Source organism: Hyaena hyaena, unplaced genomic scaffold, assembly GCF_003009895.1.
Source record: "Hyaena hyaena isolate Hyena2069 unplaced genomic scaffold, ASM300989v1 scaffold_337, whole genome shotgun sequence".
Classification (NCBI taxonomy): domain Eukaryota; kingdom Metazoa; phylum Chordata; class Mammalia; order Carnivora; family Hyaenidae; genus Hyaena; species Hyaena hyaena.
Genome location: NW_024080966.1, coordinates 567,675 through 594,914, shown reverse-complemented (window position 1 = coordinate 594,914; position 27,240 = coordinate 567,675). Strand labels below are relative to the sequence as shown.

At 53.9% G+C, this 27,240-nt stretch overlaps 1 protein-coding gene across 1 annotated transcript in view; it reads right to left on the bottom strand.

Annotated features, from left to right (window-relative positions):
• Window positions 1-6,089: 6,089 nt before the first annotated feature.
• The window catches only part of KIAA1614 (KIAA1614 ortholog), a 40,820-nt gene continuing 19,669 nt past the window's right edge, over window positions 6,090-27,240 (bottom strand). Inside the window, exons 5-10 of the mRNA XM_039249313.1 lie at window positions 25,299-26,845; window positions 23,294-23,450; window positions 21,524-21,782; window positions 12,071-12,198; window positions 11,311-11,495; window positions 6,090-7,276 (exon numbers count right to left, since the gene is read on the bottom strand). Of these exons, the coding sequence (XP_039105244.1) occupies window positions 7,083-7,276; window positions 11,311-11,495; window positions 12,071-12,198; window positions 21,524-21,782; window positions 23,294-23,450; window positions 25,299-26,845 (2,470 nt within the window). The 3' untranslated portion in view covers window positions 6,090-7,082. The remainder of the gene's footprint in view (window positions 7,277-11,310; window positions 11,496-12,070; window positions 12,199-21,523; window positions 21,783-23,293; window positions 23,451-25,298; window positions 26,846-27,240) is intronic.

Here is a 27,240-nt window from a genome sequence, read left to right as displayed (position 1 = left end):
GGGCTATGTGTACCCCCTGGTGAGAGCAAAGCTGCCCCTCTCCCGGGCCGGGGGATCTGTGGACTGTGGTGTAGACAAGGAGAAAAAAACGGCCGTGTACGAGGCTGAGGGCTCTGGAGCCACCAGCACGTTGACTCCACTCGTGGCTCTGCTGTGCAGCAAAAGAGTGATTTGCTGTCTCTCAGAAGGTCCCCACTGGCCACAAGTCTTACATAAAACTCACGCCGAAAGTACAAGCGGAGCCCTGGTGCCAAATGAAACTCCCAGGAAGGGAAGTCCTGTCCATACCGCCGCACTGCCGCACCGTCCACGAGGACACGTAAACCTTGATCCTTGGCACCTTGGAGGTGTCACTTGTCTGGAAACAGGGACCCTTCTACCAAGACGGCACTGATAACTGGAACATTGGTGGCGGCTCCATTCGGTGCAGCTGTGGGCAGAGCCTGTCCCCAGTACACCTCTCGGTGGGTGAGGTGTTCCAGAGCCCAGCGTGGATGGCCAAACCTCCAACCTTTCTGACCTCTGCAATGGTAGCCCCTTCCTCACCACACCGTTGGATGCGTTCTAGCTGCGTTCACAGAAGTTCACATTAAGATTGGCCAGCCTTTGGGAAGGGGTCGTCAACCGTTACAGGGACAGATTTCTCAAATTTTATACCTGATTAGCAGCTAAAACTTCTGGCCAACATTTGATAAGAACCTGCTGTGCTGGCAGGTCTTTGACCACGGGTATCGGGGACAAGATGGGGAGTGAAATTTCGGACTTCATTCTTACAACCCCATGAGGGAAATCCTGGTGAGGCCCACTTTATACCCACAGACCGGCGTGGAGCATTGAAGACATTTGCCCAAGGGTAAATGAGGAGGTGGTAGAGTCAGGAGGAGGGCCCAGCTCTGACTGGACCAGTATGAGGCCAGCCTCCCTGCAAAGGGAAAAAGGCGCCACTCAGACTGAATGGCAGAAGCCTTTTGCGAAGCTTCCTAACCAGAGCAACAGTAAGGCTGGGGAGAGGATGAGGAAGCAAAGCGCTGTAGCAGGAGTTCGAGGCAGGCTAAAGCACTGCTCTAAGAAGTGAAGATAAAGCATGGACACCACGTGCCTTGGACTTGACCACGTTTCACATCCCATATGTCCACTGGAGAGTTAAGAAATCTGCTAGTCAAGGACCTCAGGCACGCTGGCCTTGCTGGTAAAATGTTTTGGAGCTTTCATTTGGCTGGAAAAGGGCAAAAAGGTAAGTGAGCCAAAACTCCTGATATGAGCTCGGAAAAGTCTGGAGACAGTCTGCGGAACCCAGGGTGAGAATCAGGGCTGTGGCATCTGATGCTGTGAGCACCCACCCCAGCCAGCGTTCCGTGCCCCCGAGAGAGCACCAGAGCTCGGATGGAGGCTGCTGAGCCCACGGCTGGCCCTTCTGGGAAGTCTGCTCAGCAGGTGGAGTGGGGCCTCTGGCCTGGGCTTCCGTTGTACCCCTTGGCACACTGGTCTGTCTCTCTTCACAGCTGTAGCTGTCTCCACCCTGGGGACACAGGCATCCCAAGGGCAGGGCGGGCCTCTCCCCAGTACCTGGCACCTGGCCAGGCCCCCGAGGACAGCCCCACACTGCAAACGGGCCTGAGCCCAGATTGCAGAAGGACGAGACAAAGGCAGGCCCAGCGGGCAGCCAGGCACCCACAGGAGAGCCCCGGATGCCCTCCAGGCCTGGCAGGGCAGCTGTTAAAGCCTGGCTCCGTGGGCAGAGAGTCAGAGCCAATGCCAGCAGCCCCTTTCTCAGGGCCCAGCGTTCAGACCTGGCCAAGCCCACAGCCCGGGAGAGCTGGGCAGAGCTTCTTGCCAAGGAAGGCTGCTGCCATTTCTAAGCAGGTGCTCTGGCTCTGTAGGAAGGAGGGAGACTTCAGAGAGGATGGTGGGGAGGGAGGGAGAGGGAGGGAGGGCAGGGAGGGGATCCGGTGACAGCAGGGCCTTGTGAACGGCTCCACGGCCAACCTGGGTTTTTAGGGTGGGAAATAGGCTGAGCAGACGGACCAGGGAAACCCAGGTGTTGCCAGCTAAGTCTGCTGGAGGATAAGCAGGAAATTGTTTGAATAGAGAGAGCCACAATAAGAGCCCTGGTACCCGGTTATATGGGAGCGAAGGGAAGGGGAACAAAATCAGCATGCGGGTCTTCCTGGGGTGCTTCCCTGGACAGGCACCTCTAGTATTTTTGAAGGCTTCCAAGGAGTCCGAGGGTGGACGAGGGCAAGGGTGGTCCAGCAAGGGCATTCGAGGAAGCAGCAGGAAATGGATGAGTGACCGCGGGCATCTGGGGCGCGGCCAGATCAGGGGACCAAGCAAGCTCCTGCCCATAAATACCCACGAGGGGATCCCACCGAGTGGAGGCCGGTTTGGAGGACCAGGAAGTCCAGGCACCTCCCTGAACCCTGGCCCTGGGACATGGGCTTTTCGGTGACAAGGCTGTAGGATCAAAGATGCCTCTTCCCCTAGGGTCCAGGCACATTCAGACGAGCCACCAGTCCAGGAAGGTTTGGGCAGCCGCCTTCAGGCAATGCAGGGCTGGAAGAGGTCTCAGGGTAACAGAGGGCAGAGGCATCCCCCTCCCCCCCCCCCCACTCCCCAGGCCTTAGTCCTGAGGGCGTGTTTTTAGGTTCAGAGCAGAGTCAGAACGACCATTTAAATTAGAACTTGGAACACACACACACACACACACCTGAAAAAATTGGTTCTCAAAATCTACACATGCCTTGTGCGAAAGCACTGATTTTTAAAAAAATGTTGGTGTCGACCCGCAAGACACAACCCACGAGTGGGTTAGGCTTGCAACTCAGAAACACTGTCCTGGAAAATGATCTGTCCCCACTTCCTCCCGACCCCCCGCTGGGAGGTATTTCCCTGCAGAAAAACTGAAACAAACCCCTCACGCCGCCGGGGGAGCCGGGGGCTGCGGTGCTCGAGGGCCCCTGGATGAGGTGAGCCCCACAGGGTCCCAAGAGGGAGGACACACCCAGGCTGGGAGTTACAGAGGGCCGGGTTCAAATCCAGCCTCCTCTAGTAATAGTTGCACTGTGACCTTGGGTAAGTAATTTAGCCTGAGTCTTCGGCTCCTAGTTTGTAACCAGAGAGAAGTAGTCCGTCCCTCACAGAGCTGCCTGAGGGGTTCAGTATTGAATCCTTAATGTCCCCAGCAGAGCTCCGGGAGTATTTGAGGAGCAGGCAGAGCAGGCCGGGAGATCGCACAGGGACTGCACGCCCTTGATTAACCTTGATTTCCGAAAGTCGGGCTGTGCCTGTATTCCTCCATCCCGCGTGAGACTCGGGACACTGCGCGCAGCGGGTCCCCACTCTGCGCGCCCGCCACGAGGGTCAGTCCTGAGTGGCTTCCCGTCCCATCCCTCCCTCTGGCTCCGGCCAGGCGCGGTCACCGCTCCCCGGCCCCCAGCCGTGGGTACCCCCCGCCCCCCCCCCGGGGCAAAGTGAGGGCCAGCCTCGTCCCGGCCTCCGGCGCCCAGCGAGGGCTCCTGCGTCGCGTGTCTGTTGGGAGCTGGGAACGTGTAACACCTCCTCACCCCGTCCCCAGTCTCTGGCACCCTGCCGGCTCCAGCCGCCCGGCGTCTCTAACAGAGCCCGCGCCAGGCTGAGTTGACCCTTGCAAGGAGGGGGCGGTACGCCCGGAGCCCCGTCTCCTGCCCCGGCCCCGCGGAGGCCAGGAAGGACAGTGCGGGGACGACAGCGGGGGGGGGGGGGGGCGGGGGCGGGCGGCGCGCGACAAAGGCCAGGAGGCCCACGCGGAGGGCACCGCCCGGGCGGCGGCGGCCGAGGGGCAGGGAGGGCGCACCCGCGGGGAGCCAGCCGCCTGTGCGACCTGCTCGGACCCGCGGGGTCGCCCCGCCCGGCCGTCCAGACTTGCAGGCGACACGCGCGGCGGAGCAGAGTAGCCCGGCGGGGAGGGCGCGGGGTGGCTGCCTGCGAACAGTGGCCCCCTGGTCGCTGACACTGGACAGATTTCGGTCCCTGCCCCCCCCCCCCAGGGAACCCGACGCCGTCCGCGCCCCCCCTGGAGATGAGCTCTCACCTCCCGCCTGCCCCTCCGCCACCCAGAAGAGGCGTCCTGAAAAAAAAAAAAGTTCTAGCAGGCAACGGTGGGAGCGGGTCTGTCTGGGACCGCCCTTCCCTCCCAGACCACCCCCCACGTCGCCCCCCCCCCGCTTCCGCTAGCGACTTCTGATCTTGCTCCCCACCCCCGCCTGTCACCCTAAGGATATTGACATGTCCGAGGCCCAAGTTGGAGCCACTTTCTGTTCGGTGTAGTCCCCAAATCTGATGGCTTCTGTGGAAAGAGCTCTGGACACAGAATACCGGGGCGGCGGGGTGGGGGTGGGGGGTCATAGGTCAGGTACAGGAAAAAGCCACACCTTTGCACATGCTGTTATTTTCTGTGCCTGAACATCCTTTTCTTCATCCTTCCTGTAAGTTCCTGCCCATGTTACAAAACCCTGCGTGAGTGCCCCTTGTCTGTAAGCTCCCTCCCCCCCGCTGAGCACTCAGGCTCTCTACCCTAGAGGCCACGTGCCAGCCTCTCCTGCCACACACACCAGGGCATGTGGTCATGTTTGTGTCTCCCCTAGACCGCGGCAGCTCCAGCCGGTCTTTCTCATCTCTCTGGGCTCCCTGCCTGTCAAAGGGCCTGGCTCCTGGTTACTTCACTAGGTTCTAAGTAGGAGGGTTCCAACGGTCCTGTGGGTGACACAGGACTGACCTGGTTAGCAGCTCCCCAGACAGAGCAGGTGGGGACGTGCAGCAGGTGTCTGGAGGAACCAAAGTCCCCGCCCACCTACACAGCCAGGGCCCCTGGCATCAGGTTACTCAGGAAAAGTGCAGCTCTAGTTCACGGACAGTCCAGAGTGTCTACCCAACTCCGTCAAGGCTCTTCCGGGGGTCCTTGGGGGATGTAGCAGCAGCAAGTGTGGCCTTGAGTCAGAGGCCAGGTCTGAAAGCCTGTTGTTGCCCAGCTCAGCTCTCCATCTGTGTAACGGGAGACGATACACAGGGCACACCTGGCGGGTCGGTTGTTAAGGACCAAATAAGATGGCCAAGAGCCTGGCCCTGCCCCAGGGAGGTAACAAGAGCAGATGCCCTGTATTCCTTAGAGACCTTTCCAGTTCTGTCCTGGCGGGAGCCCCCTGCTTCCTTCTTCCTGGCTGGAGCTAGAAAGCCATGTCGCCCTCACCGTGCAGAGAAAACAGAGGTGCCTTTGCCCCTGTAAGTTCTTTCAATATGAAATTTCCCCGAAGTTTCATGAGCTCAAGGCCAGGAACTGGGGGCTACAGGAGCCGCCAGTGCTTCCCCATGACTGTAGTATCCTGCCATGGGGCCACTTCCAAGCTTTAGGGGCCGCAGGTTGGTCTCTGAGATGTTCCAGCACCCTCTTCACGCCCTGAAGGCCTAAACACTTGTTCCACCGGCCCCTCTGCTCACCTGCTGGAGCCTCCCCTCCCTCCTCCTCCCCCATCCCAGGTGGCCGGGCTCCCCAGCCTGCAGCTCTGGGGCCCCAGGAGCACCCCTCACCCCAGCCTCCAGGGGGCAGGAAAGGGGGTTTTCACTGGCTCCTGCAGGTAAGGCCTGGACCAAGAGAACATTCACTACACATTCCACAGAACTGCCTGCCTCCTTCCCCCATCACCTTTCCCTCAGGCCACATGTACCCATCAGTGACCCTGCCCGGTGAAAGCTGCTATGACTCATTTTAATGAAGGCTGTGTGTTTTATCAAGTTCTAAAACAGCCCTGAGCTGCTCACTGCACCCGCCACCCCAGCATCACCCATCTGAGGCCCTCAGCTCCATCCTATCTCCTGTTCATAAACGCACCTCGCCCCAGGCTCCTCTCTCAGCCAGAGGACTGACTCTGGATCTACCCTGACTGTCACCCCGATCCCGGGGGAACTGCCCCAGCCTTCCCTTCTGGCACGCTCAACACAGCTCACTTCTGTGCCTGTGTCTTCCCTCCCTCTTCCTCCTCCACTCCAGGCCCCTGTTCTTGGTCACTCAAGGTCAAGTGAACATCCAGCCCAGAATTTAGCAACTCGGAGCGAGAGAAGCTTCAGCTTTGCTTTTTAATAATTTAAGAGTGACACACGGCCATCCCCTCCCAGAGAGTCCCAACCCTTTGGGCCTAGAGCAGGGAAGCAACCTGGTGGGACAGCCCATCCCCCTGCCTGTACCCTGGCATTGCATTTGCTGCTGACCCACCCACAGCTGCCACCTGGGCAGAGAGCTTGCAGCTGGGGACAGCCTGGCACCAGCCACAGCCATGCCCACACTCCACAGGAGAAGGAAGACAGGCCCTCACCGCCAGCTCCGGTGTTGCCCCCGTGCAGAGCAGAGGGCAGGCTGGCGGGGGAGGGGCTGGCTGCTCTTCCTGGAAATTGGTCTCTGTTTCATTTTTTTTCCCCTTCAACTTTATAGATCTGAAGAATTTCCCAGAGACTCTTAATATTCTGGCTACCAGATAACATCTCCCAGATGTTCTCATGCCGGACCACATGTTCCAAGTTTTGGTTTGGAATATATGACCGATGGCTGTAAGGCTGTCACTCCAGGACACTTTGGCCATTTCCAGAAAAAGAGCAAAGGTGTCCAATGGGACGTGGAAGGAACGAGACTTTAAAGGCAGTCTCAAGGCCAATATGGCCAAGCACTTTCTTTGGTTCTGGAGTGTGGGGAGGCTGGGAGAGCCCTTGACAGAGAGTGGGACAGCACTTGGGGGTGAGGAGATGGTCAGGGGCCAACCCCAGGGCCCTCCGCAGCTCTCTCCTCCTGCCAACAAAGGTAAGGAAAGAGACTGACCCGCTTCTGGTATGGAAGGGGATCCAGGTCTTCTTTCCCCAGTTCCGCAAAAATGAACATTCTTAAAACCCACAAGCAGGCTCCTGCCCTCACGTACGGTGTCAATCACGGCCGCCCTGCCACAGGGGTTACATGCCACTGTCCTCTGTCTTCCACAAAGCAGCTTTGTGCAGCGCATTTCCATTCCTTCTGGGCCAGCTCAGGGCTTCTGTGGGAGGGGCGGGGCGGGAGCACGCCTGCGTCACCGCGGGACGGGCCTCTGCCTCAGCACACGGACTGACAAACTGTCCTCGCGGGCCAGGAGCTCCTTGATATGAGCCACGCTCAGCCCCGCAACTTTGGCCCCGTTCACCTCGAGGATCTCATCGCCTACCCCCAGCAGCCCTGAGTACAGCTTGGCCATGCTCGCATCAGCCATCTCCTGCACGTAGAGCCCTGCAAAGGAAGACGGACCAATGTAACAGATGAAATCCGAGGACACACAGCTCTGTGGAATGCTGACCAGTGGGTGCTGTTTAGGGTGGGGGTGAGGAAGCAGGTGCTCGCACAGGGCACTTCTGCATGCTCGCACATACGCACACCCTCATTATTCTACCTCATAACCACAAGGCTTTCTACATAGATACAGTGCGCCCGTCCTCATGGTATAGTTTCATTTCTGTCTCCTGTTTTGAAATGCCTTTGGGGCAAATAGTGCTTTAAAGCTGTTATTATTCGTGTATACCCCAGTGTGAATGAGCTAACCTTGTCTTTTTCTGGGATGAGCTTTGATTGTAGAATAAGGAGAAAGCTGATGTTTAAAAATTAAGAAAAAGACCTATTGCTAGGTATAGGATTCATAAAGAAGATCCAGTTGCTGTCTTCAAGCAGCTGGAGTGGTGGGAAGGCCCCCTGGAGTAATGAACATGGCTGAGGTCAAATCCAAATCTGGTTTGCTTCATATTATTGTCTAGGACTAGCCCTGGCCTCAGTCTTCCTCGGATGTGGTGGCTCACGTGTCCCTTATTCACACACATCCTGTCCCCCACACTGCCCCTAAGAAGGCCCTGCCTGGCTGGTATGAGCACATCTCCCGGGTCTCTTAGGTGCAGAGTGAGCTGGGGAGAGCATGCTTCTCCCCGGTTCCCTGGCTCCAACTTGGGCAACCGCGTGGGTGGAGCAGGCCCTGTGGAGCCTGGGGCTGGCAAGGCCGAGCTCCCCTGGCCGCTCCTGGCTACGCAGAGGAGTCCTGCTGAGGGACCCTCCTCGCCTCGCCTTCTGCTAAACCCTTCCCAACTCCCCTTCAACTTAAAGGGTCTTTTAGGGAAAGCTGGCCACCCCCCGCCATGGGCTGAGTGCACGCAGGCATCCGAGAGCACCAGCCTGGGGTGCAGACTGTGAGCAGCACCTGCAGAACTCAGCAGCGGGGCAGCATAGCCCCCCCCCCCACTCCGGCGACCCCCTCACGGCGCCCCAGCCCAGGCTGGCCCGGCCTGTGCCCTACTCTCTACCTCCTCTCCCTGGAGTCAGCTTCCTTTCTAGAAAGGGCTGGATAGGGCACCTCATCCACCCTGGGGCCAGGGGGAGGTACTCCCTCCTCCCCCACAGCCTCGCAGGAGCTTTGCTCAGCCCAGCTTCTGCCCTGGCAGAGCTGCCTCTGAACCGGGGTCTAGAAGCACCACCACCTCCGTTAAAGCACCTGAGGGCTGGTAACCCTGAGTTTAGCTAATCCAGTCTTCTGACACATTCGCTCTCCCGGGGCTGAGTTGTGGAACTCGCTCTAGGCGCTTCTTGGCCAAGCGGTGCCTGTGCCACCGGGCGGCCTCCGTGCCCACCCCATCTCCACAGCCCCATCTCCCACCTCTTCCGCCTGGGGGCTCTAACGGCTCTCCTGCCCAGGCAGTGCGCTGGTGGCGTGGGGAGAGGGCGGGAAGGGGGGCGCTGCCTACGGCTGCCCTGCAGCAGACAGGCAGGCGCCGAGTGATGAGAAACCCCAAAGGCAGGTGGTAGCCAGAGCTGGACCGGACACTGATGTTATGCCAGCCGTCCGGGGGAGTCTCTGGGGTAGGCTTCACAGTGGAAGGTCATGACAAAACTGTGACGGAGAGACCGCTGTTGCAGGTATTCATTGTCTGCTGGAAATGGCCTTTGTTGAGCAGGGAGGGTCTCTATGGTACTCAGAAGCAGAAGGCGAAGCCTGCTGTTCTCAAACGCCTGTGTAGAGCGGGATGTGGTAGCCAGCATGTGGACACCAGCGCCCTGACGTTTTAGCGAGGGATGCGGCCGGCCCCAGCCCGCGCCCCACCCCCACCCCCCACCCCCCCCGAGGCCCCGCAGAAGTGAGCCTGAGCCGCGGCTGCAGGAGGCCGGTCTGCGGCAGGGAGGCACCGGCACCAGTCAGGCTGCGTGTGCCTGCGGATCTCTGTGTGATGTCCGATGGCCAACCGCGGCAGCAGGAGCAGGGCACCACCTGGGCGGGACGGGGGCGAGCTCCAACCAACCCAGGGGAGGGGTGCCCTGGGGGGCCGGCCAGCCCGGAGCCCCGGGAGCCCTAGGTCGTTAGAGACCCCTGCCCATCCGGACATGACTCCCTGACAGGTGATGGGGGAGGGGCTCCCACTGTCTGCAAAGGGGCCTAATGGGACTTTTGGGGAGGATGAGGTGCACAGCACGATGCCCGCTTGTGTGTGACGTCACACAGACAGGCGGTGGGGATCATGGTGGTCCCTGCTGGAGTTCTGCTCCCCAAATACAAATTCTCTTTCTGAAGAGGGAAAGGGAGAAAAGAGACTGGCCCTTTCCTCTGCACCTCACCGGATGCTCCTTATGACTCTTCCAGGTAGGTTTTATTATCTTCATTTTATAGGTTAGAGAACTGAGGCTCAGAGACGTTAAGTAACCTGCTCAGGTCACACAGCCAGCAGAGGCTCTGGATGGAGTACAAACCATGCCATGTCGTCTAACTCTACTGGGAGCCCGACTGCCTCTCACCTGAGGAGAGAGGAAGCTGAGGGAAAAGGTAGAGTAGCTAACAGCCTGCTGATGGCTTTATGATGATCAGTTTAGGTCCACAAATGCCATCTCCCTGTGAGGACAGACATTGTCCCCTCCTGAGGTCCAGAGTGGGGAGAAATTCATCTTCTTCCTCTCACGCTCATATAAAATCCATCAGCAAACAGAGTCAAACTGCCTTTAGGTCAAGCAGAATGCAACCACTTCTCACCATCTCTGACCCTCCCCCGCGCCCCCAGCCCAAGTCACTGCTGTCAAGTCTTTCCACTGAAATAACTTTAAAACCGGTCTTGCTGGTCTATCTTCAACCCACTAGTGTCCATTCACAGTCCAGCAGCTGGTCAGCGACACTGTTACACAAATCAGGGCACATCAGTCCCTGCTCCAAGCCCCTGGTGGCTCCCAGCTCACCCGGCGGGAAAGGCAAAGCCCTTCTGAGCTCAGCACTTCCTCTTGCCTCTCTGTCCCGATCCACCTCCTTGGAATTCTTCCAACAGCCAAGCTCATTTCTGCCCTCCGGGCCCCTGTGAGCCCCTTCCCTCCGCCCGGACCACTCTTTCTCCAGACACCATATGGCTGCTCCCTCACTCCTGTGTGTGCTCTTGTGTCCTCTGCCCAGAAAAGCTGCCCCCCTGTGCCCCACTGGCATTCGCACGCCCCCACTCTCCGGCCCCTACCCTGCTTTGTTTGGATTGGTGCTCTGTGGCACATATAACGCAAAATGTATACAAATGTAAACCTTTTTGTTGACATAGTCTGTCTCCCTCACTGGAATGTGGACTCCTGAGGATCAGGGTTTTGTCTGTTCTGTTTACTGCCAGATACCCAGCATCTAAAACACACCTAATAGGTGTTCAGGATACACGTGTTGAAACAATGAATGATGGAACAGATGTAAGAACTTGCTGCGGTCTGCGAATCTGGCAGTGAGCGGATTTTTCCCAGGTTAAATGACTTTGACTTAGGAGATCAAAGCACAGGACTGAACCCTCCCCAGCAGAGTGTGGCTAGGGCAGGATCCCTGTGAACGTCGCCCTCTGGAGCCGGCGCTGAGGCATGGACCTGGACTCACAGGCAGGCAGGCACATTCCACATGCCCAGACATCCTCGGCAGCTGGAGGAAGGGAACCATTAAACACGCAAGCCACATCAAAGGAATCGCCGAGAACCAGCAAGCACAATCTCCCTTGGGCGCTACAACAAAAAGACAGCCTTCAAGATTCTGATTTCAAGATGTCAGCAGACAGCAGAGGGGCACTGGAACCAGGCCTGCTATCTCTGACCCCTCCAGCAGCCCCACACCAGGCCCTTCCAGAAAAGCGCCTGAAGGGAGAATTCCAGTCCTTTTGCTAAGAGATTGTCTGCGTCCAGAGCTCCACTTCTCTGCCACAGACTGGAAATGATCACAGCCAAAAGGCATTGCTGTGGTCAGCTAAGGCCCCAGGGATGTGGAGCCCAGAAAGGGGAGGGGTGCTTACCTGAGTCCCGGCGCCCATTCCCTGAGGCCACACAGAAGCCAAAGGTGCCCTCCGGGGAGCGTCGTAGCTGCAGCTGGGTGGTGCCATCTGGGAACACCTCCACCACACGGCCCACCGTGCGCGCCTGGCTGGGGGCGCTCACGTCCTCCACGCTGAGGGCACGCTGGGGCGGGACCTTGGCTGGCCTGCCAGGGGACCAGAGAGTGAGTGCAAGGAGGGCTGGGCACTGGGGTCCCACCATTCCTCACCTTAAAGATGACAGATGTCTCTTCACTGGCCTCAACCAGCAAAAACCACCTGCTAGGATCAAGACTGGAAGGCCGTCACAGAGGTGCCCCGGCTACCCTCTGCCTGGACACACGGTTTTTAAATCGTTGTGGGTGCAGAGACCTCTCTGAGAATCTAACACAGCTATAATGTTATGTAAAAATTCCAGGAATCAACAGGCCCCCGAAGACCCCCCCCATGGGGCCCATGCAAAAGCAGCTAGCCTAGAGGTCTCATCAGAGGGTGGGACTTTTCTAGGCAGGGTCACGGGTCAGGTGTCTCTTTGAGGGCCCTGTCTCTGGCTCTCTAACCTGATCTTTGAGCTAAGCAAGCTCTCTGAACATCCTGATCTCAGGATGTCGTCAGACAGCACTGGGATAGAGGATTCAAACCCTCCAACTCTACCCGTGGCACCTGAGGCAGGAAGGAGTTAAGCTCATAGGTCCATCGCCCATGCTCCAAGTTTACCCCTACACCACTCGCCCACTCTTACCGGCCATCTGCACTGTGGTCCCCTGGCTCTCCCACCACGTACAAGCTGGACCTGTCCCCCTTGCCACTCAGCAGAGAATGGAGGTTCTGAAAGGAGACCGCTTTCCGATGTTGGTGAGAGGGTGACACCTGGTGGTAAAGGTCCAATATTGCAGGTGAGAAAAACCGGGGGGTGGGGGGCGGAGGGTGTTGACAGAGACCTGACCCATGAACCTGAGGGCTTTTTAAGAGAGTAATGATACACGCTTTTGTCACTACTTCAAAGTGCCCATCAGGAATCACTATGATTTACTCAAGTAGATGGGCCTATACAGGTGATAGGCAGATTCAATTTTTTTTTTTTGCTGAAAAACCTTAGTAATAGAACACTATTACTTTCATTGATTATGAAAATCAATTTTCTCATTAAGAAAAAATAAAAGCAAATTAATTACAGAATAATAAATATGATTTTAGAATTAAAATATTAAATATTTTGATTTTTTTTTAGTATCCCTTTTATAGTTGTTCACATTAAAAATGTTTACCTAAGGACTTCCAGGGAAAATGACAGAGAACAAAGATCCTAATCTCACCTAGTCCCATGGATATAATTAGATAACCTCACATTAGATAATCAGAAAACAACCCAAAGACTGGTAGAACAGACTCTCCATAGCTAAAGGTAGAGAAGAGTCCACGTCCAAGAGGGTAGGAGGGGTGGAGATTTGCATGGGAGCCAAGTGGACCTGGAGGACTGTCCTAGGGAGGGAGAGAGGCTGGGCACAGAGAGAGGAGGGACCCAGATCCTCACATCAGGCACACCAGCATGAGGAACCTGCACAGGGAAGATGAATCCCCAAAACATTTGGCTTTGAAAACCAGAGGGGCCTAATTTTGTGAGTTCTTAAAATCAGCGGGGCTTAACACCTGGAACTTTAAAAATCAGTGGGCTTAGGGGCACCTGGGTGGCTCAGCTGGTTAAGCGTCCGACTTCGGCTCAGGTCATGATCTCACTGTTAGTGGGTTGGAGACCCATGTCGGGCTCTGTACTGAATGCTAGCTCAGAGCCTGGAGCCTGCTTCAGATTCTGTATCTCCTCTCTCTGGCTCTCCCCACTCATCCTCTGTCTCACTCTATCTCTCAAAAAATAAATGTAAAAAATTAAAAAAAAAATTTTTTTTAAATCACTGGGCTTGGCTCCTGGGAAGATGATAGAAATCTGAATCCCCACCCTTAAAGACACAGCACAACAAACAGCCCCACTGAGGGACCGCATAGAGAAGCAGCAGTTTGAAAAATGCCTGGAGTATATGGGAGGGAGATTTGTTTACTAATCTCAGAGCCTGTGCTGGAAGGACAGGGAGAGCTGGGAGAATTCTCTAGGAACAAAAAAGTTGACAGGAACCATTTCCCTCCCCTGCCCCCCGGCCTAGAGGCACAGACAGCTGGGGGAACCAGCACAGTGCTGACACTCTCCACCGAACTTGCTAACAGCACTGCCCACCCCCTCATTCTCCTGTGGCCCTGCCCCCTCCAGTAAGCCTGGGCAGGAGTGCATCCACAAGGGTGCCGCAAGCCTGGCAGTGTGTAAAGAAGCCCTGACTGTGACTCCTACCCTGGGGAGAGGGGGAGGACAGCCACACACACCAGTCTGTGGCCCTAGCACCACAATCGGGTCTGATGGAGGGCCCACCCGCCAACAAAAGCTTCTCAGAGGGCAATGCAGAGAAAGCACTCTGTAGTTCAGTGCTACTGCATCGCTGGCAAATGCCTACTCTGACTCAACTCCAGCCTAAGGCAGCCCAGGAGTGGCCCACTAACACCACAGGGGCCAAACACTGCCCACAGCAGGCAAAGAGAGTCATTGCAGACAACTGGACTAGAGGCAAAAACAGCTCAGCCACAACAGAAGGTGCACGCAACACACATAGGACACACCCCTGAAGCACCAGGTTCTGGAGAAGAGGGGACACTACGCTACAGGGCACCTCTTCTTCATACGGCCACTACTTTCTTAAAACATTTTTTTAATATTTATTTATTTATATATTTTTTAAATGTTTTTTTTTATTTATTTCTAGGAGAGAGAGAGAGACAGCGTGAGCAGGGGAGGGTCAGAGAGAGAGGGAGTCACAGACCGAAACAGACTCCAGGCTCTGAGCTGGCAGTCAGCACAGAGCCCGACGCGGGGCTCGAACCCACGAACCGTGAGACCATGACCTAAGCGAAAATCAGACGCTTAACCGACTAAGCCAGCCAGGCGCCCCTAATGTTTATTTATTTTTGAAGGAGAGACAGAGCATGAGTGGGAGAGGAGCAGAGAGAAAGAGGGAGACATAGAATCCAAAGCAGGCTCCAGGCTCTGAGGTGTCAGCACAGAGCCCGATGCGGGGCTCAAACTCACAAACTATGAGATCATGACCTGAGCCTAAGTCAGATGCTTAACCAACAGCCACCCAGGCGCCCCAAGACCACTACTTTCAAGAGCAGGAGACATAGCTGATTTTCCTAACACAGAGAAACAGACAAAATGAGGAGACAGAGAAATATGTCCCAAATGAAAGAACAGTACAAAATCACAGCAAGAGAGCTAAACAAAATAGAGATAACATGCCTGATAAAGAATCTGAAGTAATGGTCATATACATACTCAATGGACTTGAGAAAAAAGTGGAGGACCTCAGGTCCTTAACGAAGAGATAGAAAATATAAAAAAGAACCAATCAGAAATGAAGAACTCAATAACTGAAATTAAAAATACACTAGGAGGAATAAATAGTAAACTAGAGGAAGCAGAAGAACGGATTGCTGACCTGGAGGACAGAGTAATGGAAAGCAATCAAGCTGAACAGCAGAGAGAAAAATAATAATGAAAACAGACTTAGAAAACTCAGCTACGCAATCAAGTATAATAGCATTCTCATAGGCATCCCAAAATGAGAAGACAGAGAAAAAGGGGCACAAAACTTCCCAAATCTGGGGAAGGAAACAAAATCAGTGCCAGAAGGCCCAGAGAAGCCCCAACAAAATCAACCCAATAAAGTCCACACCAAGACACTTAGTAATTAAAAAGTCAAAAAGTAATGATAAAAAGAATTTTAAAAGCAGCAAGAGAAAACAGTTAGATACAAAGGAAATCCTATAAGGCTATCAGCTGATATTTCAGTAGAAACTTTTTAGGCCAGAAAGTAGTAGCTTGATATATTCAAAATGCTGGAAATAAAAATCTGCAGCCAGGAATACTCTATACAGCAAGGCTATCATTCAGAAAAGGAGAGATAAAGAGTTTCCCAGAGAAACAAAAAATAAAGGAGTTCATGACCACTAAATCAGCCCTACAAGAAATGTTGAAGGGAACTTTTTGAGTTGAAAGGAAAGACTGTAAGTAGGAGTAAGAAACCTAAGAAGCACAAAGGCAGTAAAATTAAGTGTATCTATAAAAACCAGGCAAGGTATTCACAAAATAAAAAGCTGTAAAGTATGACACCATATACTCAAAACATGGAGTGGGGGGAGAGGAGTAAAGAATGGGTTCAAACTGAGGTTATCATCAACTTAATATAGACTGCTATATGCAGAAGATATTATATACAAAACTAATAGCAACCACAAATCAAAAACCAGTAACACATACCCAAAAAATAAAGAGAAAGAAATCCAAGGATATAACAAAAGAAAGCCAGCAAACCATGAGAAAGAAGAGCAAGAGAAGAAAGGAACAGAGAGAACTACAAAAACAACCCCAAAATAAGTAACAAAACGGTACATATGTATCAGTAATTACTTTGACTGTAAATGGAGTAAGCTCTCCAATGAAAAGACATAGGCTGATGGAGTGGACTAAAAAAAGCAAAACCTGCTGCCTACAAGAGACTTATTTTAGGCCTAAAGATGCCTGAAGATTGAAAGCAAGGCAATGGAGAAGCATTTAGCATGCAAAAGGATGTGAAAAGAAAGCCAGGGTAGCAATACTTACATAGGACAAAATAGAATTTAAAACAAAGACTGTAACAAGAGACAAAGAAAGAGACCATATCACCATTAAGGGGACAATCCAACAAGAAGATATAACAATTGTAGGTATTAATGTATCCGACATGGAAGCACCCAAATTCTTAAAGCAGTTAATAACATACATAAAGGAAGTAATCGATAGCAATACAATAATAGTAGGGGACTTTAACCCTCCACTAACATCAATGGACAGATCATCCAAACAGAAAATCAACAAAGAAATAGTGGCTTTGAATGACAAACTGGACCAGACAGACTTAACAGACATATTCAGAGCATCCATCTAAATACATGGTCTTTTCAAGTGCACATGGAACATTCTACAGAATAGATCACATATTAGGCCACAAACAAGTCTCAACAAATTCAAAAGGATCGAAATCATACCATGTATCTTTTCTGACCACTTATCTTTTCTAGTTTCTAGTTTAACTAGAAATCAACCACAAGATCTGGAAAGAACACAGATACATGGAGGTTAAATAATTTGTTACTAAAGAAATGAATGGGTCAACCAAGAAATCAAAGAAGAAATTAAAAAATACATAGAGAGAAATAAAAATGAAAACACAATGGTCCAAAATTTTTGGGATGCAGCAAATGCTGTCCTAAGAGGGAAGTTTACAGCAACACAGGCTTACCTCAAAAAGCAAGAAAAATCTCAAATAAACAACCTAACTTTACAACTAAAGGGACTAGAAAAAGAATAACAAACAAAACTCAAAACCAGCAAAAGGAAGGATATAATAAATATGCGAGATAATATATAAGGATATAATAAACATTAGAGCACAAATAAACAAAATAGAAACTAAAAAAACCAATGAAGTTGATCAATGAATCCAGGAGCTGGTTCTTTTGAAAGGATCAACAAAACTTTAAACCTTTAGCCAAACTCATCAAAAAAAAAGGGGGGGGGCAGACAGGATTCAAATAAACAAAATCAGAAATGAAAGAGGAGAAATAACAAATGACACCACAGAAATACAAAGGATTATAAGAGAATACTATGAAACATTATGTGCCAACAAACTGGAAACCTAAAAAAAAAACAGATAAATTCCTAGAACATATAACCTCCCAAAACTGAATCAGGAAGAAATAGAAAACTAGAACAGACTGAATACCAGCAATTAAGCTGAATCAGTAATCAAAAACTCCCAATAGAAGTCCGGGCCAGAGAACTTCACAGGTTAATTCTCCCAAACATTTATTTATTTATTTATTTATTTATTTATTTATTTATTTTACTTTTTAAGTTTATTTTTTTTTTATTTTGAAAGAGAGAGAGAGTGCACATGCATAAGCAGGGGAGGGGCAGAAAGAGGAAAAGAGAGAGAATCCCAAGCAGGCTCCATACTGTCAGCTTGGAGCCTGATGTGGGGCTCAAGCTCACAAACCGTGAGATCATGACCTGAGCCAAAATCAAGAGTTGAATGCTTAACCAACTGAGCCACCCAGGCACTCCTCTACCAAACATTTAAAGAAGAATTAATGCTATTCTTCTCAAAGTAATCCAAACAAATAGAAAATGAAGAACAGAGTTGCCCAGCAATTCTACTACTGGGTTTTTACCCAGAGAAAATGAAAACACTAATACAAACAGATACATGCACCCCTCTGATCACTGTATCATTATTTACAATAGTCAAATTATTGAAGTAGTCCCAGTGCCCATTAATAGATAATATATAAATGTAGAGATAGATAGATAGATAGATAAATGGATATATATGGAATGGAATATTGCTCAGCCATGGAAATGAATAGAATCTTGCCATTTACAGTGCCCATTAATAGATGACTATATAAATGTAAAGATAGATAGATAAATGGATATATATATGTATATACATATATATATAATGGAATATTATTCAGCCATGGAAATGAATGGAATCTTGCCATTTACAACAAGATGGATAGGTCTACAGAGTATTATGCTAAACAAAATAAGTCAGAGAAAGATAAATACCATATGATTTCACTCATATGTGGACTTTAAGAAATGAAACGAGTGCCTGGGTGGCTCAGTCGGTTAAGCGTCTGACTTTGGCTCAGGTCATGATCTCGCAGTTCGTGGGTTCGAACCCTGAGTTGGACTCTGTGCTGACAGCTCAGAGCCTGCAGCCTGCTTCTCAGACTCTGTGTCTCCTTCTCTTTCTCTCTACCCTGCCCTGCTCAAGCTCTGTCTCTCAAAAATAAATAAATGTTAAAAAAAATTTTTTTAAAAACAAAACAAATGGACAAAGAGAAAAAGAGACAAACCAAAACACAGACTCTTAACTACAGGGAACAAATTGGTGGTTACCAGAGGGGAGGTGCGTAGGGGGATGGTTGAAATACGTAAAGGAGATTAAGAGTACACAGATCATGATGAACAGTGGGTATTATACAGAATTGTTGAATCACTATATTGTACACCTGACTCTAATATAACATTGTATGTTAACTGTACTGGAATTAAAACAAAATGTAAGTATGCACCTTAAAACATTGTGCATAAAAAGGTGGACAAGACAAAAATCCCTCAAGGAGTTCACCCATCAGTGGAAGTGGGAGTGAGCACAGGTGAGTTAACAGCCCTAACTACATGTTGTAAGCGCTGGGCTAAAAGATGGATGTGCGGGGGAAGCAGAGAGAGACTCCAGTTTAGGAGGTTTGGGGACACTGGAGAAACTGACACCTGTGTGAGGCTTGAAGCGTGAGCTCCCCAAGTGAAGACTGGTAAGGGTGCTCCAGAGAGAAGAAACAGCAGGTGCAAAGACACGGAGAGATGACAGAAAGCATACGTTCTGGAACACGGTTTGGGTGGCTGGGCTGCAGAGGTGACAGGAGATGGGCTGGAGCCTGGGGCCCGAACCGAACCTTATACGGCCCGCTAAGGAGCCACTGAGTGATGTTAATCAGAAGTTTATGAAGTTAGATCTATGTTCTAGAAACTGACGCATTGAGGAGGCTACTGTGAGGGTGGGGGTGGTGGAGACACAGGCAGGGAGTAGCAGACTTTTAAACACAAGGCATATTATTTATCACATTTGGAGCCCACGCTCTCTAGCAAGAAGGGATGTTACCAAGAGACTAAGAAGGAGCCCAGCCTTGGATCAGCATTCAAGGAGGCTTCCTGGGAGAAGTCATGCTTAACTGGGACCCGAAAGCTGAGGAGTTCCCCAGAGAAGACAGAGGACAGCATTCCAGAGGATGCAAGGTCAAATGTCAAAAAGCCACGGCTGCGGGCAGGGGGAGGGGAAGCGTGGGAGCCACCGGTGGGGTCGGGCGTGAGAATGGGGCCATGCCCACCCAGGAGGGCAACATGAACACCAGACCCAGCCAGCACCTGCCCACACTTGGCAGCGCCAGAGTCTAAGGTAGTTCGCCCTGAGATGTGTCATGAATACTTCCAGGTGAGACAGAGTCTCGTTTATCTTCCTTGGACAGTTCCCTGTGCTGCTCAGTCCGCCCTGCACTTGTTCCCACCCTTTGGTGGCCGGCTTCCTTTCTATCTTAGCCGGCGCAGCTTGCACGGCTGATAACCTCGCTGCCACACCAACGGCGGGGCCGTTTCCCTCAAGGGTTTACAGAGATCGAGGTTCTGACAGTGATACACCCAGACGCCATGGCTCAGACACACAGGGGACAAATCTAACTTCACGAGAAAAGTGAATTCCTGGAGCACAGCGCCACTCCAGACGTTTCTGCCTGGCTTACTATCATTATGCTTCTGTTTCTTGGCCTTTCATCCAGGAAACATGTAGTGAGCACCGACCTCGTACCAGGTACGGCTCCTGGTACAAAACAAACCGACGGCGTTTTCTTTCCGCCTGTGTTCTCTTCCCTACTTCAGCCTGAAAAATGGAAGCCTCCATTGCCCCAAACCACAATCACCCCCGTTGCTCTGCAAAAGGGACAGACAGGGCTAGGGGCAGGGAGCAGAAGGACAAACATAATACCTGGCAACACCCTGACCAGAGCAGGGTTTTCAGAAACCTAGTTGAGAGTTAGCACACCGCTGCTAGCTGCCTGCAGTCATTCATTCACTCACTGACTCGCCTCTTCGTTCCCTGTGTCTGACACGTGTATGATGTATTAGCCACTGTCCTCAGCACAGGAGTCCCCCACTTTTTGAACGTTTGCTTTTATGAAAGACCTATATTAGTACCTGTTTTGACTAAAAGAAATCCGGAGGATTTTCATTTTTACAAAAAGAGGTGAAAAGCAAAAATAGCATTCAGCATTTGTTCTGCATTGAGCCATTGTGGGGGAGAGCACCCATAGTGGCCTCACCAGGCTCCTTCCCCAGGGACCCGACTCAGCATCTCAGCATCAAGCCGCCCTAGCTTTGAACAGTGTCTGTGAGCATCTGTGCTTTATCTCGATTTACTTTGTGCATCCATTAGCAAGATGTGTCCTAGGGTATCAGAAAAGCCTGAAAGAGGTTATTTTTTGGGTCAGAGGGTGCTCAAAATTTTCCCAGATAATTTAATGGTAATTGCTTCTTCAATTTATGCCATTTCAGCTCATGAAAGTTTTCACAGGAAACGCTCTACTTTTAGATAGCGGGGGAAACCTGTACTGGGAATAGAAGATCAAGCGGTGTTCCCTCAAAGAATTCACACTCCAGTGAGGGGAGACAGACAAAAATCGATTAAAATACTATGTTGCAAGTTCCCTAAAGGAGGGAAGCACGGGATGAGATGGGAACACAGAGCAGAGGTGTCCTAGCTCAGCCCAAGAGAGGATTGGAAGTGGCTTCCTGGAGGAGGCAATTCCTGAAGTGTTGATGGGTGAGCAGACCTTAGCAGGGAGAGAAGGTGAGGGAAACATTTCAGGTGAAGGTTCAAAGTCAGAGGGTGTGTGGCCTGCTTACAGAACTGCAAGGTCAGGTGTTCGAAGGGGAGTGAGGAGAGATGAAGGCAGATCACAGAAGCCCTCTGCCACGTCAGGTGATCTGAACTTCATCCTGCGGGTGATAAGGGCCCAAAGGCGGATGTTCAGCAAGGGGCCAGCATAAGCAGATGTGCCCATCAGAAGGACCCCTGTGTAACCAGGTGGGGAAAGACATGCCTGATGTCAGTCTGGGTACAGAGTGATTTATGCTAGACTAACAGAGTCACTGTGACCATGGAGAAGGTTCCAGAATGATCAGGCAACAGACTCAAGGACTTGGCAGAGGTGGCAGAGTTGACGGAGGTGGGGGGAGGGAGAGGGGGGAGAAGTTTAGGGCAAGCCCGAGCTGGAGCAGCCGGAAGAACAACCATGGGACACTGCCCACGCCACGGTGTCCGGGGTAGCCAGGCCTTGTGGATCCACTGTGGGGAGGCCAGTAGCTTCCCTTTCTCCACCTGGGCTCCCTGGGCGGCCTCCTCTGCACTTCACTGCTCCTGTCCCCTTCCATTCCATGGGCAGCTACACCGGCACTGGCATCGCCCACCTCTTGGCTGGGACCCTTCAGACTCACCAGATGCAGGGACTGTAACGATGGGGCTCTCTTCACTTTGGGGGTGCTGGTGTGTGACGCCGGGCCAGGCGCAGGGGCCCGCAGCTGCTCCACGCTGTAGCTGCGGGCCTTGCCCAGCTTGGGCCTTGTGCCCTGGCCCAGGGCCAAGAAGAACTTTTTCAGCCCCAGGGTGGAGGCCAAGCTGCTGCCGCTTTTCTTGCTCCTGTCGGAAGGGGCAGCAGAGGGCGGGCCGGGTCCCGCACTGACCCCTGGTGATGCTCTGAAATGCAAGGGTGGACATGAAGGGGGCCGAGGCCAGGACAGACGGCAGCTCAGGGGCCTGTGGGCCTAGCTGGGCCAGCACCTGGGCCCGGTGGAGGCCGTGACAGCGGCTGCAGAAGAGAGGCTGGGGTGGGGGGGGCACGTGCAGGATGCTCTTCTAGGGTAGCTTTTAGGGAGAAGAGCTCAGACAAGACCCACGGTCATGCCCAACCACAGGCTGGCCCACGCATCCGGCCGTCGTCCCCTCAGTATTTCTTCAGAGCCTCCGTGCCTTCTAGGCACTGGGGCTTGTGATGAACAGACAAGGTCCTTATTCTCAGGAGCTCACAGACAACAGACTAGTGAACAAAGGAGAAAAACCAACAGCGACTGTTGAGAAATGTCAAGCGGAGAGTGACAGAGTGGCCAGGAAAGGCCTTTCTGAGAAGATAGTGTTTACGCTCAGCTGAATGATAAGAAGGAGGCCGTCCTGCAGAGGCCACAGCGATGCCACGGCCCTGGGGCAGGAAGAGGCCCCGAGCCTTCGAGAGCACAACAGGGCCAGGCCACCAGCACTGGGACAGAGCCAGCAAGGGGGCAAGAGGGACCGGTGGGGTCAGCAGGTGTGCCAGATCACACAGAGCATGTAAGCCAAGGAAGGGGGCTGGGATTCTACCCCAAGTGGGAGAAACAAAATCACTCGGAGTTTTAAGCAGGAGGAATGACATTATTTAATTGCAGTTATAAAAAGATACCTTTGACTGCTGTGCAGAGACGGAAGTGTGGGGGCGAGAGTGAAGGCAGAGAGCAGACAGGGCGACAGCTGTCAGAAAGAAGTGATGCAGCTCAGACGGGGAGGAAGGTGACAAAGGAGGACGCAGGAGTTGAGGAGACGCGCCAGTGGGGCAGACAGGGAGGGAAGGAGGCAGCGGCCGCGATGACCGCGCGTGGCCTGTCTGCCAGGAAGAGGACCTGGGGAAGCAGCTGCGTCAGCGTCTCTCAGGCACCCTCATGGAGACGTCAGGGGAAACTGAGGTAGGGGGCTGGAGTTCTGGGGAGCACACAGCACTGGATGGACAGCTGGCTCTCAGGGGTACCAGGAATGGTGTGCAGTGCAGAAAAGAAGGTTCTGGCCAGAGCGCTGGCTCACGGAGGCTCTGGAGCCCCAGGGCCAGGACTCAGACCCTCCCGCGCTGAAGGACAGAATGGAAGGGTGGATGCCGGCCTGCTTCCTCAGCGTCCAAGTCAGAAACAAGCCCTCTCAAACAGCCTCATCCTGGGAGCACCCTGAGGGCTGGGACTGTGTGCTCAGCTGTGTCCGGAGCTTGAGGCTTGGTGAATGAATACGCAAGTACCTCAGGCTGGAAACGGCTGGGAGAGGAGTGTTATGGTGCCATGCCTGGAATAAGTCGAGGAACAATCTAAGGATCTGGGAGCAGTGAGGTTGGGCATGCCAGGGAGTCTCTTTTCCCACCCAGTGCTCCCGGTCCCCCACCTCCTGCAGCCAGGGCTCTGGCTCCTGTCACTCACCGAGTTGACAGATGCCCTCTGGAACTCGACTCTGTCCTCTGTAGGCCTCCCTCTGGTTCCTGGCTGGACTCTGTCTCCTCTGGGGCTGGGGACAGGGTGATGCCCACGGAGCTGACAGTGCCAACAGCTGCTGAGTCAAGAAAGCCCTGGTGTCCTCCTGCAACAACCACAGCCCTCCCTGTCACCTGAGCCATCCTCACAGGTCATGGTCAGGGGAGGGGACATGTCCCACAACAGAGGTAGGAGAGCCAGAGGAAGCTGGAGAGAACTGGGGGCCCCAGGAGAGCGGTAGAGGCAGTGGTCAGACACCCCCATGGCAGGCCGGGCACGAGGGGCCTGGCTTATGGCTGGAACCCACCGCCCTCGGCCCGGCAGCTGGCACACGGTAGATGGTGTATAACTGCCTGTTCAGTGAGGAAGTCGTGGGAAGTCATGTCCCTTTTAGATCAAGAGACACAGTTGGGAATGGGGAAGCTTTGCATTCTTGGGATGAAAACCACAGTCTTGCTGGATGTGATGTCTCACAGTTTTAACGACAGGCGCCATTTTTTGAGCATTTCTTGATGTGCCAGGCAATGAATGAAACCCTCTACAGACATTATTTCATAGGTTCCTAGAAGACAGGTTCTCTTATTACCCTGGGTTACAGAGGACGAGCCTGGGGCACAGAGGGCTTACGGAGTGTGCCCAGGACCTCCTGGCTAATGAGAGAAGTCTGAAGAGGTAAGGGCCAGGCTGCCCAGAAAGCCCAGCAGCTGGTAGAATAGGAGCTCCTCGGGAAGTGGTTAGAGGCAGCCAGCAGCTGGCCCAGAGCCCACCCTATGGAAGGAAACTACATACCTTAGAACAGGGCAAAAGGCAGCTCAAGGTAGTGCCTGCTTTTAAGTTTCACATGAGCAAGGGACGGTGAGAGAAAATGTCTATGTCCCCCTGCGCAGCGAGGGGGTGGCTAACACACTGGGGGGGGGGGGGGAGGGGCTTGGCATCCACATCCTCAGTAAGGTCAGCACAGTCAGCTCTCTGCCCTCTCCTCCTCCACTGTGTTTCCAAGCCCTGGCTCCCTTCCAAGCCATCTGAGCCCCAGGGACACATTAATTCATAGACACATTAAGGCGAGGCTGTGTGGGGCGAACATGCCAGCCCTGCCTAAGTGCAAATGGCTGAGTTGCTCACCTCAGATCACCACATCAGGGATCAGAGCCTAAGGCTACTGATGCCCTACACCCTTCTGCAGCCCTGCCTGCTGAAACCACGAGCCTGCCCAGGGATCTGGGAGGGCTCTGCCTCACCGGTCACCGGGCCCTCCAGACAGCACGTCTGCCCGGCCACAGACGGTCTCAAGGGCAGGACTCCTGCTGAAGTAATTCACTTATGCATCTCCTACAATGCCTGGTATGGTGTCTGGCATGTAATAGGTGCTCAATGTTGAATGAATGAATGAGGGAATGAGGGAATGAATGAAATGAAGTTGTTGAAGGAAAGGGCTTCAAACGTGATTATTAGGCATTTACTGCTCTAGGCAAATAGTAAATCTGGAGCTGTTGCCTCTCCCTGCCTCTCCCCCCCTCCCCCCGGCCCACAGCAGGAGCTGGCTAATCTGCCTCCAGGCTGAAGTTGAGTCTTGCAGCCAGTCCACAGACCCCATCACTTCCGGAACACGTGCTGCTGCTCTGGGCTTCAAAAGGTTGCTGGGAGTGTGCACAGCTGTGTCATCTACTACTTTTTTTTATGTTTATTTTTGAGAGAGAGAGAGAGCTAGCGAGCAAACCAGTGAGGGACAAGTCAGAGAGAGAGAGAGAGGGAGACACAGAATCCGAACCAGGCTCCAGGCTCTGAGCCATCAGCACAGAGCCCAACGCGGGGCTCGAACTCACAAACTGTAAGATCATGACCTGAGCGGAAGTCAAACACTTAATCGGCTGAGCCACCCAGGCGCCCCCTGTGTCATCTACTACGATGAAAGGTAAAGGAGGACTCAGGTGCTTGGCCTGGGGTCTCTGCTTACCATCGCGGTGGTTCTCTGGGGCCGGCGCCTGGCTGCAGAGGCCCTTGCGGGCCAGGCCCTCACCCAGGGCTCCTCCCCAGGGCTCCTGCAGCCCCGGAGGCACGCTGTTGTTGCAGTTGTTGGTGGACAGGGCCAGCAGGGGGTGCCCGACCTGGGAGCTATAGGGCTGGGTCTGTGTGGGTGAGCGCTCACAGGTCCTGGGAACTACACTTCTTGAAGGAGGCGGAGGGGTGTCCACGGGCTCTCCCTGCTCACCCAGCCTGCTGGGCCTGGCCAGGGCCGCCTTCCTGTGACACACAGGCGAGGTGGTCTTCCTTGAAGACGGAGGGGTTGGCACCCAGCCTCCAGGGGAGAGGGGAGAGATTGGCTGCTGGGCCCGGTGCACGGCAGAGGGCTCTGCATGGCTCTGTCGCAGGGAGGACGCAGAGACAGCCTCCAGAGACTCATGGTTTTCTACATCCTGGGCTTGTCCGCCTGGCGCCGAGGACCCCGGCTTCACGGAAGACGCCGGGGCACAGGCTGACCTGCACAGAGCCCTGGAATCCACCGGCTGAACCCAGTGATTCCCCAGCCCGGGGCCAGCCTGCCACTGGGATCCCAGGGAAGCCCTTTTAGATTCCAGGACGGGACGCGTAGGGAAAGCGTCTCCTCTGGGAAAGAGAGTCCCGTCAGGCCATCCTCTGCCTTCTTTCACCTCGGCTGCAGCCTCCACGTGACCAACCCCAGGCAGGCAGTGGCGGGCCTGAGGGCTCCCGGGCGGCTGGGATTCAGCCTTCCGGAACGACCTGGGGCCTCCGCGAGGCCTGGCGGCCCGCGGACGGGGGCTGCTGCCTCGGGTCGGGCCGCGGGCCCTGCGGGGCTGCGAGGCCCCAGCCTCCTCGCTGTCGGTCCTGCAGCTGTCCGAGGTGTCCGTGCTGTCCAGGGCGGAGTCCACCTCGTCGGGCCGCGCCGAGTCTCCGATGTGCGTTTCCCGGATCCATTCCGCGTGGAGCCCCGGCTCGGCAGGGAAGAGCCTGAAGGGGGCGCTCGGGCCCTGAGAGCTAAGCGGCTCCGCCAGCACCCCCGGCGCCCCACAGCCGCCCTCCCGGAGGGCCCGCGGGTCCGGGCTCGCCTTCCCCTGCGCGGGCCGTCGGTCCTCGACGCGGCTGCCGCAGGCTCGGCACTTCCACGGCGGCGCCGGGACGGCCCCCGGGTCCAGCCGGCCCCCAGGCCTGCAGAGCGCCGCTTCGCCCGCCGCCCCGCGCGCGCCGCCCGCGCGGGTGTAGTGCGCGACGTCGGGCTTGGAGCGCAGGGCGCCCTGAGCCGCCGCCCGCAGCGCGCAGCTCCGCGCCTGGCGCTGGCGCTGCTGCAGCCGCTCCAGGTAGCGGGACTCGGCGTCGCGGACCGACTCGTCCTCAAAGCGGACGCGGGACGGGGAGGGGCCCCGCTTCGGCCACTGCCCGCTGCTGGACTCCCCGCTGGAGGAGTCACTTGTGTTCCCGTTCTGGAGGTTGTCTCTGCAGGCGAAGGTCATCCTGGGGTCCAGGGCTGGACTTCTCCGGCCATCTCTGGTTGGGGGTGGGGGGTGGGGAGAGGAAGGAGGAGACAGGTGACAGGCAGAAGATGCGGCACCACGGGGCACAGACTTCCACGGTGCTCCGTGGTCACTACGACCCCACAGTGACCCCACCCCGTGTTCCTGGGGAGTCAGGCAGGCAACCGGAGTGGCTTCCACGCCCATCTTGAACCTGACACAGGGCGCTCAACAAAATCAACAGGAGCTTCTTTACTTTTGGCTTTCCTTCCGTTGCCTGGCTCAGCTTGAATCAAAATAAATCATTATATTGAACACAGGATGTACAGAAGGATGATAGCAAAATCCTCATTGTGTGTGTGTGTGTGTGTGTGTGTGCGCACTCGCTCAAGAGGAAGTGAGCTTGGCGTTCACAGGCATCTGGTAGTG